Source organism: Cynocephalus volans, chromosome X (assembly GCF_027409185.1).
Source record: "Cynocephalus volans isolate mCynVol1 chromosome X, mCynVol1.pri, whole genome shotgun sequence".
Classification (NCBI taxonomy): domain Eukaryota; kingdom Metazoa; phylum Chordata; class Mammalia; order Dermoptera; family Cynocephalidae; genus Cynocephalus; species Cynocephalus volans.
Genome location: NC_084478.1, coordinates 29,597,664 through 29,612,300, shown reverse-complemented (window position 1 = coordinate 29,612,300; position 14,637 = coordinate 29,597,664). Strand labels below are relative to the sequence as shown.

The following is a 14,637-nucleotide window of genomic DNA, read 5'->3' as shown; positions in this document are numbered from 1 at the left end:
AGCTGAGTTTAAGAGTAGGAATTAAGCTGGGGGGGGGGGGAGAAAAGGACATTTTAGGAAGAAACAGCAACATATGTGAAGACACAGATGTGAGAAATTGCCACAATTTGCCCAAACAAAGGGGGGGGGGGGGGACAAGGGAGGCACTGGCAGGAAATGAGGCTAGAGAACTAACCAGACCATGAAAGGCCTCATGCTCTGTAGTGAGGAGGTCGAAATATCCAGCAAGCTCTGAAGACACAATGTCAGATTTCAAGGTGGGAATAAGATGTACATTGTAGAAAGAGCGTTTAGGAAACAATGGGGAGGCGAATTGAGGATTCCTCCCGGGGAGACTGCAGCCTGTCAGCATGGCTCACGAGTTTGTGAACAGCAAACTCCAGCCGGGGAAGGTGGTCGTGTTCATCAAGCCCACCTGCCCCTGCTGTAGAAAGACCCAAGAGATCCTCAGTCAGTTGCCCTTCAAACAAGGAGCTCTGGAATTTGTCGGTATCACAGCCACTGATGACGCAAATGAGATTCAAGATTATTTGCCACAGCTCACAGAAGCAAGAATGGGGCCTCAAGTCTTTATTGGTAAAAATTGCATAGGTGGGTGCAGTGATCTAATAACTGTGCAACAGAGTGGAGAACTGGTGACGCAGCTAAAGCAGATTGGAGCTCTGTAGTAATCATAGAGTTGGCCCCAAGCTGATGTCCCCGCCTTGTGAGCAGGATGGCGTTGCAAATGATGACAGCACTTCCTGGTGGACGGAATTTGGGGCAAAAACAGCTTTTTTCTTCTTTTGGCTCAGTATTACAAAGTGGATCAACTTGCCCTTAACTCTGGGGCCAAAAAGGTTGACGGACCATTTTGGGTTTTTCCTGGATTAGCCCTTTGGGTTCCAGAAGACCATGACAAGTTCTGGCTTAGGATTTACTCACTGACCCAAAAGAGGTTCTTCCTCTCTGCATGTTTCTTCCTTACTGTTCTCCACGTGCCAACATGCCTCTACTTCTAAGCCAGTGTTTCTCAACCATGTTTATCCAGGTGCCCCCTGGGGATGATTCTGTGAGGGTACTTCAAAAAGTTCATGGAAAGATTCTTATCTTCCAATTCTATTTTCCACAAACTTTTTGAACTACCCTCGTATAGCTGGCTTTTTGCTACTGTCCATCAGCTGACGTTATTTTGCTGAGCTTGACTTTATGAAATTTGTATTATAAAATCAATGGGTATTTTGGATTTTTTTTTCTCAGACCACACACATCTCCCCACTCCAACTTATCCCACATTGAGAATCACTGCTCTGAATCAGCATTCTCGACCTTGCCACCTGACAGATCTCATACAAAATGTTCAATAATTCCCTGAAGGGTATGAGGACCCAGTCTGAGAAACTGCATGAAGAGTTAAGCATAATTGGCCTTTATTTGGTGCCAGTGGATCAGAGGCACAAGTGCAGATGCCATGATCATGTAGCAACACTCTTAAGATTGCCATCCAGGTAATCCTGAACAAGTGTCTATTAATTTGATTTATATTAGCAGCAGAATTAAAACAATGTAAAACATTATCGTAGAAAACTTGCAGCTCCTTCCCCCATGAGTATGTCTGTGAAGGGAGCCAAATTTGAGAAACACTGTCCTGTATGACTCTTTTTATCCCCCCACACTTTGAAAACTTAAAAATCCCTTATCATGGAGTTTAATGGTCTTTTCTAGACTTGCAAGATAAGTTACTTAATTTTCTTCTGTGGTCTATGTGAAAACAGTTAATTTGTTTTCTAATAAAAAAGTACCTACAGGGAACTCAGCGATTTTTGTCCCATTCTATCCATGTTCTGAAGACCTTAAGGAATGGTATTAATGTGAAATACATTAACAAAATACTTTATCCATGTTTGTCCCTGCCATTAAATAAAGACACATGCCGTGTCAAAAAAAAATTTAAAAAGGAAACAATGGGGATGCTAGATTAGAAGGGGGGACGAGTTTGGAGACAGGGAGAACTGTCCCAAGTCCCTAAACAGTGAGAGTAATTCATCCCAGGACTCAAAGCCTAGGAGCGGCAGTCAGAAATGCCTGAACCCTGACTCTATTACTGGCTCGTGTGTCTGAATTAAAGCCTATGAACTTTATAATTGAGGCAAGTTACCAAAGTTCTTGAGCCTTAATTTTTCCTCTGTGAGACTGAGTGTTCCTCATTTCCTCAATGAGATCTCAGAGTACTATTGACAGACTCAAATGAGATGCTTGGCATACAGTTAATACTAAACAAATTGCCTTATAAAAGCATTCCAAGTGATCCTAACTTGCAACCAAGGTTGCAAACCACTGATCTAGTCCAACTACATCATTTCTGTATGAAATCACAGAGGCCGGTAGATGGAAAATGATTTGTTGAAGGACCCAACACTGGTTAGTAAAATATGGGGAATGGAGTCCAGCACATTTTGACACTGTGGTGTAATGGGGAAGAGCTTGGGCTCTGGAGGTGGAGGCTAGTGTTGCCATCTACCAGCTGTGACACTGACCCAGTCTCTAAACACCTCTCTCTGCCTCATCTGTAAGATGGGGATGACAACAGCACACACTCTAGGGTTATTGGAAGGATGAAACAGATTAATGTGCACAGAGCACCCAGCACAGGACCAGGCACCATCAGAAGCATTAATTAAATGCTAGCTATTGTCATTAGCTATTCTCTGACTCTAAGACCAGCATTCTTTCTGTATCTCTGCCAGGTTGTACAAAACCTCTTATGAATTTTAATCACTTGCCTTATCCCTTATACACACATGGAAATAGATTTTTAGATGCTGAATTAAATAATAATAATAGTAATAAAGAGCTGAATAGCTCTAATTCTCTCTGCTGACTGATGATGCCAGGAGTTTTAATCAAATGAACCAAATATATTTGTGTGCATAGTTAACAAAAATTTTCTCCCACTCTATAGGTTGTCTTTTCACTCTGTTGATTGTTTCCTTTGCTGTGCAGAAATTTTTAGTTTGATATAGTTCCATTTATTTTTTTCTTTTGCTGCTTGTGCTTTCAGGCTCATGTTCATAAAGCCTGTGCCCTGACCTAATTGCTGAAGTGTTTCACCTATATTTTCTCTTAGTAATTTTACAGTTTCAAGTCTTATACTTAAGTCTTTAATCCATTTTGAGTAGATTGTAGTGTATGGTGATATGCATCTGACAAGGAATTATTATCCAGAATGTACATAGAAGTGAATCAATTATAGAGTAAAAAAAACAAATGACCCAATTAAAAAATGGGCAAAGGAGCTGAATAGACATTTGTCAAAGGAAGAAATACAAATGGCCAACAGATAGATGAAAAAAATGCTCAACATCACTAGTCATCAGGGAAATGCAAATTAAAGCCACATTGAGATACCACCTCACCCCAGTTAGACTGGCTATGATCAAAAAGACGGTGAATATCAAATGCTAGTGAGGGTGTGGGGAGAAGGGAACACTCCTGCACTGTTGGTGGGACTGTAAATTAGTACAGCCATTATGGAAAACAGTATGGAGGTTTCTCAAACAACTACAGATAGACCTTCCATGTGATCCAGCAATCCCACTTCTGGGTATATACCCAGAGGAATGCAAATCATCATGTCGAAGAGTTACCTGCACTTCCATGTTCATTGCAGTTTTGTTTACAATAGCCAAGATATGGAACCAACCTAAATGCCCATCAATGGATGATTGGATAAGGAAACTGTGGTATATATACACTATGCAATACAACTCTGCCATAAAAAAGAATGAAATACTCCTATTTGCAACAACATGGATGAACCTGGAGAAACTTATATTGAGTGAAATAAGCAAAGCATAGAGGGATAAATAGCACATGTACTCACTCATATGTGGGACCTAAGAGAGAAAGGAAGGGAAGAAAGATCACGGTAGTGCCGTGGTGTTACAGAGGGAGGGAACATCCCTAGGGCTACAAACTGGAGTGGTGGGGAGAGGGGGAGAGGGAGGGAGGTTGGGGGATAATTGGGTGGGGACACGGAGTACAAAAGTAATTTCTAGTAATGGGTATGCCCCCAGTATGAATCTGGCTCCCACATCATGGGCAGGAGGGTTGACAATTAGCTTTGTATCTCATGAATATTCTTAATAAATAAATAAATAAATAAATAAATAAATAAATCCCCCATTGATGGGAGTATGTGAAAGAACAGGAGGCAACTGAAAAAGCTCCCACCAGCCAGAGTTTGGAACAATTTGAGCAAAGAAATAAAGTAGTATTGGGTTAAAACAGAGTAAGAAAAAAAAAAAAGAAAGAAAAGAAAAGAAAAAGAAATATATTTGTGTATCAAATGTCCATGTTCACACACTGGCCCTGGCCAGGTGCAATTTGTGCATTACTGGGTTTTGGATGTCACTGTTTCCTGTGTGTAATCGGTAATCGACACTGAAGCTCTGACAAAATGACCATTTTTAGAGTGCCATTAGCTGTCTCCCTGGGTTCGGCTATCAATGTAACATAAGTAGGTTCTTTATTACATCAATTTCTTATTGTAGTCATGTGTATCTTTCTGAAGTAAAGTGCTCTGGGAATAGTGGAGTGGGTGGGCATTTTGGCTGTTTTTCTGTTAAAGGATGACTTTGATGTTCTTTTAGTATTACCTCAAATTTGTGTGCTATTGCAGAAGGATCTTTCTCAAGGGAAGAACATGGGTACAGTTTGAGTTAAAGTGCTTTTTTGTTGTGTGTACAAATGAGGCAAGAGATGTACGAACTTGCTTCTTACAGAAAAGCTGCCCTGGTATTTACTTTGTAGTATTTCTGAACACCCTAACCCCTAATTAATCACCACAGACCACCTTTTGCTTGTTTCATATGGAACATAGAGCTTTCAAATTTGAGCACTGGGGGAAAAAGTCATTTTCTTCAGCATATATAAAATCCTAATTGCCACCAGAAGCAAGGTAGCTGTATAATTGCCAAAGGCAAAATAAGATGTTTCTGAAGGTACTTTAGTTTGTTTCACATCACATTTTCTCATGAAATCAAAGATACCAACCATGAAAACTCTATGGATAAGCTTTCTTTGCATTTTGTTACATGTTTTGGTAAAGATTCTTGTGTATCAAAAGTATAGGTTCAATACCAAGAAACATAAATTTATTAATTTGGGTGAGCATAAGGGAAGTTGGCTTAATTAAACCAAGAAAAGATCAATAAAAACACTTGAAAGGTTTTAGTTATCATGGGTTTCTGATTAAATAAATTTTGACTTCTGTAGAGAAAGCCACTGTGGTTAATTTACCAGCCAGAACTTGTATGAGGTTTGGGATTTCAAGATAAGCCCATCTCTCTGGACAAGTAAGCTCATTCCTTTTGTATTACCTAGTGCATGGGGGTGGGAGGGAGGGAATGTGTATTAGTTCATTTCTGTTGCTTATAACAAAATACCTGGAACTGGGCGATTACAAGAAAATGAAATTTATTGCTTACAGTTTTGGAGGCTGGGAAGTCCAAAGTCCAGGGAACACATCTGGTGAGGGTCTTCTTTGGTAGTGGCTTTACACCACCAAATGCAGGGATCTCACATGGCAGAAAATAGTGGAGCAGAGAAAGAGAAACTCTCATGTGCTCTCCTTTAAAAGCCCTCAGAACCACACCCCTGCCCACCATTACTAATCCATTCACTATGGCATGGCCCTCAATCTAATCACCTCTTCAAGGCTCCACCTTTCAATTACCATAATAGGATTTTCCTCCCTCAATAGTAACAGTGGTAATTAAACTTCAGTGAGGTTGGGGGGGCATCCAGTCTACAGCAGAATGCCATATGAAACCAGATACTTCACTGCTCTCTTATGAGCTACATTTACTTGAAAACAGAAAAATGTTGGTTTCAATGAATATTGTAGTATTCATTTTACTACTGGAAGTAGTAAAAACTGAATGAGTAAGCATTTGGAGGAAGTGAGTACCTTGCAACTGATGTCACCTAAAACTCATTCTTATTTTAATATCAACAAAAGTTTCCTCATTTTCAAAAATTGTAATTGTGATAAAGTGCAGGATCAGCTCAAATTTTTCACCTCCCCCTGTATGATACCCTTTGTTATCTGACTTTGGAGTTCTGCCACAAAGGCAGGGTATGTTTTTCCACCCCTTGTCTTTGAGCTAAACTGTGTCACTTCCTTTAATCAAAGGAATATGGGCAGAAGTGTCAAGGTACCAGTTTGAAGCTTACATGTTTCTGCTTGTCCTCTTATGGTTCTGCCATCTTATAAGAAGAATATGCCTAGAGAAGAGACACATGGACCTGAGCCTCCCAAGCAGAACACAGTCTAGATCAGCCAACCCCCAGTCAAATGCAGACTTGTGAGCAATAATAAATCACTGTTATTTTAAACCACTGATATTTGGTATGGTTTGTGATGCAGCAGTAGTTAACTCACATAATACCATAACAAATTATTGACCTAAGCTTCTCCAGGCTAGTGATCTGTAAATACATATAATATAGGGCTTGTCTACTTTCTATAATGGAGGGGGGAAAAGCTCCAACTATTATCTCAATGATAGCTTTTTTTCTCTATGGTGCATCGAAAAATAATTTACTAACTATCTGTTGTGAACTCAATGCTCTGTCTGGTACTGGTACACAGGCTGGAATAAAAAGAAGTAGTCCCCAAAGTGCCAGACATTGGTATGTGGCCTCTAGTAACTGAAAAACTAGAACCACAGCTGCAAAGGTCATTTAAACTGGAGGCTGCAAAACGTTCTCTTTTCAGGGTTCAGTTTCCTAAAGACAAGTGCTGTAATATCTAAGTCTTTATTTGAATGGTGAATCCAATGTGGCAAGCACTCTCTCTTGCCTGATTTAGTAGAGGTTCAGGAAATTCCTCTTGACTTGATTTTCTATGGAGGCGATGGTTTAACCTAGGTGGGTGACCCATAGAGGAATGGAAAATTCTCGTTGGTTGAGAGCCTCTCAGTAGGTACAGATGATAGAGAGAGATTGGCCTGGTGTGTAGTCAGATGGTGAGCTGGGAGTAGAACTTGGAAGTACTCACCATTAGGATAGATGGAAAGGGATAGAATCCCAGAGAATAGGGCCACTGGGCAGAGGTAGGATGGGCCAGAGTGTAATAAAGAGAAGATCATGGAGAAGGAAAACGAAAGGTGAAATTCCATGCTGGAATCTGAAACAACTGGAATCATCTCAGAGGAGCTTTATATTATTAGTTTGTGTGCTTGTTTGTATGTTTTTCAGCACCAAATAGGGTTTATCACCTTTGGGGGACTTTCAGCTATGATGTCTTGGGTGTTCTTTGTTCTGCAGTTCCCTTTCTATAACATCAAGGACCAGGACCATGTGGGAAGGAGAAGACTATTCCTGTAGGTTGGCAATTGGTATCTTTCTTCACCCATGAAGCCTCCACATTTATCATAGGACTCTGATACATTTTGCAGGCCCCTGGAAGCCTCATTCAGGGAAAAATTGGAAGTTGAGTTCTCTGAGAACCCAGGACATTGTTTGTCAGGTCCTTCTCCTGGGTCCTGGGACTTAGATCCTAGCCCTGGGGTCCTGTTATGTCATACCAAAGGAAGTCCTTGGCCTCTCTGCCTCCCCGTCATCACTCCATGCGGGGTGTTCTGACCTATCAAGTAGAGGATGACTAATCAGCAGGCTGCCTCTGAATCACGGCTTGGTCCTGATGTGGAAAGTCAGAGTGAATGCAGCACTTGAAAATTAATGTGAATCAGATACATTTGGGGTTTGCACTTACATCTTAGTGTAATTTGACTCAATGTTAACCCTCCTCTGAATTTAACAAAATAATGACAGTAGAACATTCAAAGTTACTCTGTCTGATGACTTCATTCCTGATTCAGATTCAGCCTGAATGTCCATCATGTTTGGTGTTGAACCTTAACTTCAAATTAGCGGCTGGTCCCAAGTAATGACTAACTGAATTGATGAGATTCCATAATTCTCAGCGCAGAAAAACTACAAAATCAATACTCTCAACCATTTTCTTTTGGAGAAAGAAGCAGATCTCCTCAGGGGATCAGCCTCTAGAACTGTTGTTAGTTTTGAGCTATTGATAGTTCTGATTGGTCTCTCTTGTCCTGTTGGTTTGTTACCTACTGACATTACCTCTTCACTTGTTCCATAAATTATTTAAGATGACAGAATAATAGTTTTATCCTGTGAACAACTAAGTGGCCATTTTTTAAAGTAATTGTTCTAGCTCTTTCTTTTCAATATTGTGTCTCTTCATGAGGATCTAAACTCACATCATCATCACATAATAGCTTATATTTTATTAACAATTACCATGCATCAAGTGATGTTCTAAGTTATTTATTTTATTTAATTCTCCCAGCAATCCTATTATTGTCCCTGTTTTTCATATGAAGAAGCTAAGTCAGCATGTCAGAGATATTCAGTAACTCACCAACAGTAATACAGTTATTGAATTGCGACCCAGTTAAAAAATGGGCAAAGGAGCTGAATAAACATTTTTCAAAGGAAGACATACAAATGGCCAACAGATACATGAAAAAAATGCACAAAATCACTAGTCATCAGGGAAATGCAAATTAAACCACATTGAGATACCACCTCACTCGAGTTAGACTGGCTATGATCAAAAAGACGGTGAATAACAAATGCTGGCGAGGGTGTGGGGAGAAGGGAACACTGCACTGTTGGTGGGACTGTAAATTAGTACAACCACTATGGGGGAAAACAGTATGGAGGTTTTTCAAACAACTACAGATAGATCTTCTATATGATCCAGCAATCCCTTTTCTGGGCATATATCGAGAGGAATGGAAATCATCATGTTGAAGAGATACCTGCACTCCCATGTTAATCGCAGCTGTGTTTACAATAGCCAAGATATGGAACCAACCTAAATGTCCATTGATGGATGATTGGATAAGGAAACTGTGGTATATATACACCATGGAATACTACTCTGCCATAAAAAAGAATGAAATACTCCTATTTGCAACAACATGGATGAACCTGGAGAAACTTATGTTGAGTGAAACAAGCAAAGCACAGAGGGATGAGTACTGCATGTGCTCACTCATATGTGGGAGCTAAGAGAGAAAGGAAGGAAGGAAAGAAAGACCACAGTAATGCCATCATCCAACAGAGGGAGGGAACATTTCTAGCGCTACCTAGTGGAGTGGGGGGGAGAGGGGGAAGGGGAGGGAGGTTGGGGGATAATTGGATTGGAACAAGGGGTACAATAGTAATTTCTGGTGATGGGTATGGTCCCAGTATGAATCTGGCCTTCACATCATGGGCAGGAGGGGTGACAGTTAGCTTTGTATCTCATGAATATTCTTAATTACTTAATTAATTAATTTTTTAAAAAAGAATTGTGGAACCACATTTTGGTTTTTGGGGGGGGTTTTGGGGGTTTTTTGTTTGTTTGTTTTTTAACTTTTATTTTGTCGATATACATTGTGGTTGATTATTGTTGCCCCTTACCAAAACCTCCCTCCCTCCTTCCTCTCCTCCCTCCCCCCACAACAATATCCTTTCTGTTTGCTTGTCATATCAACTTCAAGTAATTGTGGAACCACATTTTGAGCCCAAGCAAGCTGACTCTAGAGTCTCTGCTCTTAAATGTCATGCTACCAACTTCACCAAGTGCAAAAGTCCAAATTATCCAGTCCCACATCCTAGTCAACATTTGCATATGATACTTAATAGAGGAATAATTTGCAGGTAGAGGTTTTGTTTTAGATTTATTCCAGGAGGGTAAGAATGTTTTAAAACACCCTTGAATTAACTCGATTGTTTTCCCCAATATTGACTCTTATTGTCACCATTTACTGCAACTTGTATTGTAGTGGTAGTAACTACATCTTTTATCTCGGTGAATTGAAGTACTTGTGTTAATACTACAATTTAAAAAGCAGCATTTTCCTGTTTTATAAACAAGCTTCAACTTTTCCTTCCAAAACTGTCTGCCTTGTGGTTATATCTAGCAGCCATCAATTAACAGTAATGTCAATAAAACAAAGGGGGAGGAAAAACCAAAATGAAGACTGTTATGCCAGGAAATACTTTAATGTAGGTGGAGCCCTGCCAACTTTTATTTTTATTATAAGAAAACAAAGCACTTGATTAACCCAGTAGACATTATGCTTTGGCTTTTATTTCTATTTCTGAGCATGCAATAGAATTCTTCGCACTCAGATTTTCCTTATTGCTGTCTGCTTCTTGCTTCAAATAGAAGGGAGATTATGTTAGTGGCAAGATAGTATGTCTTTCAATTTGTATTCACCCATTCTTCCCAAATATCTACAAAATTCTCTTATCTATAGTATTAGAGAAGCAAAAATGCTACCGAAGCAGAACCAATCCAGCACCTTGTTTCCTTTGGTTAGGGCAAAAGTTGTTGCAAAAGAAATTGGAATGTTTACTTCCTGAGCTGCCCCAGGAGCAACTAAATCTCATGAAAGGATTATAAATAATGGGCGATTCTTATGCATACATTTTCTTCATTACTAATATTTATTACTCAAAAAAAATTAAAAAGGAAGCAAAAAGGAAGCTCTAAGCAATTAACAGATTTGTACATTGAGGTTGCAGATTGATTCTGAATAGCACAAAATATGCAGATAACAGGGACTCCCAGGCCTAGCACATTGAACCCATCATAGCTCCTGTCTCCCTGGGCTCAGACTCTCTTCTCTCTCCCTCCCTCAGCAGATGTTCACAAACAGAGGGTTGGAATTAATTTGGTGACTACTTGAACTAAGAGAAAAAAATTACATCCCGTTTATATATGAACTTTTCTCATCAAGTTTTCACTGCAAGAAAGTATAACATCTAGAAAAATCTCTACATTGTCATGCTTTGACACACTCTTCCAATCTTCATTTTCTGTAAATTCAGATTTGTGCACCTATCTCTCTCTCTCTCTCTAATGAAAAATCACAAGCTAGATCTTAGAAAAAGAAATGAGAGATTGGTTGTTCTAACATTTTATTATAGGAAATTTTCAATCATGCATACAGTCAAGAGAATGGTATAATGAACCTTCACCCATCACTCTGCTTTAATTATCAACATTTCAATAATCTTGTTTCATCAATCCTGCCAGTTTTTTCTTACTTCCCATCCCACCACCCAACTCTTCAATGTAGTATTTTTAATACTTAAGTGTGTATCTCTAACTGGTAAAGTTTTTATTTATTTATTTATTTTACATAATCCCCATGCCATTATCACACCTGATAAAATCAACAATAATTCCTTAATAGCTTTTAATGTTTGTTTCATATTCAAAATTTCTCCATTGTCTCAAAGAAGAGTCGATATGGTCCAATGAGGATCTATCTCAGTCCTCGGCAGGAAACAGCACTCTCAGAATTAGGATAGTTCAAGGAGGGTTTATTTATAAAGAGACTATTTACAAAAGCATGGGTGGGGTGTGGGGGAATCACAGAGGATAGTGCAGTGACCCTTGGCTAATAACAGCAGGGCTGTTACCACCCCTAGGTATAAGAGAGTCTGGAGGACCAGATCAAGGTTACTGAACCTGGACAGAAAGAGTCTGTAGGGAAGACTTCCTCCAGGGGAACATTGTCCTTCTGTCCAGGGATCCAGCCAGCCCAAGGTGACCTCACAGGGAGGAAGCAGAAAATAAACACCTAGACGATCCTCTCTTCCCTTCCTCTGATCTCCTGCTGAAGATTCCCATCATTCAAATCCAACCAGAGGGCAAGGGAGCCTGAAGACACAGTCCATACAGGTCAGCTTCCCAGGCCAGGGAGAAGGGAAGAGAGAAAACCTGCAGGAGAAAAGAGAAGATGTCTGGCACAGGATAAAACAAGACCTACACACTGGATTTGGCTGCTGTGTTTGTTAAGGCTCTTTTATTCTCTAACAGTCCCCAACTTCCTTTCAGTTATTTTAATATGCCATTAATAAAGAAACAGGGGTTTTGGCCTTGCAGAATGTCTCACATTTCAGATGTGGTTGACTGCTTCCTTTTGGTGTTATGTAAGTTGTTCCTTTATCTCATATCATTTCTTTATAACAATGATTCATGTATTGCATACTGCAATTTCTTACAAATTGGTAGAACAATTCTATAAATTGGTCTAGAGACTTGATTAGATTTAGGTTCAGTATTTTTTAGGTGAGAAGACTTCCTAGGTGGTGCTGAGACATCCAGTTCCATAACTTTATAAGGCATGTAATGTCTGGTTGTCCCACTTTTGGAGATTCTAAGATTGAACTTGGCTTGATTTCTCTATTATAGATTTCCATAGACTTTCACTTAACCTTGACTACATATTAGAATCACCTGTGCAGATTTTAAAAATCACAATGCCAAGGCCACACCCACTATCATTTAAATCAGAATCACTGTGGGTGTGACATGGGTCTTAGCATTTTTTTTTAATCCCTTAAGTGATTCCAATGAGCAGCCAAAATTGATACCCTGAGACCTAATGATTTCAGCACCCATTGATTGTAATTTTCTCTAGATGTATGATTTCATTAGAATTTGCAAATTGGTAATTTTCTAACACTATTATCCCTTCTGCATTTATTAGCTATAGAACAGTGCCAATTATAAGCTTGCACTCAATAAAGAGGTATCAATTGATTTGATCTAGAGATCATGTTTAATGACTATTTTTCATCAAAAAGTTTTGTGTAATTTCTCTATTAAAAATATTTAAGTACTTACAAATGGATTTAAATGGAATCTTATGATCTCTATCAGATTGATGTTTATTTTTACAGGTGATAGCTCTCTGGATCATGTCTAAAATTAAAATTTCTCTCAAAAACATCCCTCCTCTAAAATCTCAACTACGTGTGTGTGTGTGTTGTATATTATTCATGATATGTTGAATATTTCAGGTCCCCACACACTGAGGCCACATGATGTAGATATATAATAAGATTTTCTGAAGGAAGACTTACATCAGAGAAGTAGAGACTGCACACAATCCCTCGGGCTCTCGTTACCCCATAGAACATGTACTTAGGCCAGGCGTGGCTGGGCTAGACACACAGGGTTCCAGAAGAGAGATCCCATCTCCCATTATACACTACATATTTGTAGAAAACGGGGAGTAAGGAATCCTCAGGAACTATGTAACAATAAAAAGTTGATGTCTGAGGAAGTGACCCAATTAGAAAGGGGGGCCTCTGGAACTTAGAGACTGGCATCCGTTGAGTTCACACAGACCTGCTGGGCTAGCTCTGTGCTAAACTATGAAAAGGGTGAAGTGGGTTTCCAGTACCTTCCAGATTTGTCTGTTTTCAATAGTAAAAATATATGAGATTACACTCATTGAGCACTTGGTGCCAGGCAATTCAATCAGCGATGCCATGATTTTCTCCAGTCAACCACACTCAGAAACCCTTAATACTTCTTTGATTTCTCTTTCCTCTAAGATCCACTTGGTGGCTCATCTCTTGTAATACTCATTCATTTTGATGTGCATTCGTGTATTCATCTGTTACTTCACTCAGTTAATTATTCAGGAACATTTATGTAGTACACCTTTTTTTGAGGCATGATAGGGGCTTCAATTATGACCAAGGCATAGCACAAGTAGCTCATAATGAGGAAGATGGAATAAGACAAACCTAATACCAATAATACAAAAGATTCCTTCCTTCTGTCTTTTCCTCCCATCCTCCCGTAGCCTAGTCCAGGCTTGATTCTTCTTCCTATTCAGCTAGCCCTTCTGCTTTGATTTCCTCCTTTCCAAACCATGCTGTACATCCTTTTCAAATTGCCTTCTCAAAAATACTGCTTTTCACTTTGTTTACAAACTTGAAATAACTTTTTTGCCTAAATGAAATCCAAGTTTTTAAATTTAGTTTAGCATCCAAACCCCTTCCATGTCTGTTTGTTACCAACCTCTACTTCTCTCTTACATTTCTCCCTTTGAAACTTTCTCCCCAGTGAATTTTTCTGCCATGTTGTCTGGGGTTATGATTTCTCCCCCATCCTCCTTTGTCCTTGAGCTGGACATAAATAGAAATCTACATTTATGTCCCACTACTCCTGTACCCCAAACCCATGAGCTTTCCCGACCTGTCCCATGCTTCATTTGAACTGGTAAAATACTTATTTTTTAATTTATATTTTATTGTATATATTTAAGAAATACAACATGATGTTTTGAGAAACATAGACATAGTGAAATGATTACTACATCTTATTTTATCATCATCATATCCTGTCTTATGTTTCTAATAACCTTTTCATGTGTTTATATCTCACCTCCCCTACTAGAGTATAATCTCTGAGGTCAGGAATTGTCTTTGTTTTCTCAACACTTAGCAATGCTTTGCAGACAGTGGGTGCTCAGTAAAAGGGTGCCGATAAAAATGAGAATATTGGGAAACTCTTGGAATATGGCAGTGCTTAAAGCATTATATCGAGAAGGATATGGTTTTTCAACCGCATTTCAACTGGTTCTTTTTCTCTCATCATTGAACTAGAGTACACCCAAGTCTCTCCATCTTAGACATGGAGATTAAAGATTTCCTTGTGCGCTCCAGTTCTCTTTCTCCCTCTCTCATTCTCTCTCATTTCCTTCACAACCTGACTTCCTAAATGAGGACTTGCTGCCTCCACTTTTTTACCTCCCATTCACTTCC

The 14,637-nt window shown here is 39.3% G+C and overlaps 1 protein-coding gene across 1 annotated transcript; it reads left to right on the top strand.

Moving 5' to 3' along the window:
- Positions 1–350: 350 nt before the first annotated feature.
- On the top strand, positions 351–668 carry LOC134367722 (glutaredoxin-1-like). Its single transcript, XM_063084453.1, has one exon. It carries the CDS (start codon positions 351–353, stop codon positions 666–668), a length of 318 nt encoding a protein of 105 aa, XP_062940523.1.
- Positions 669–14,637: the final 13,969 nt, after the last annotated feature.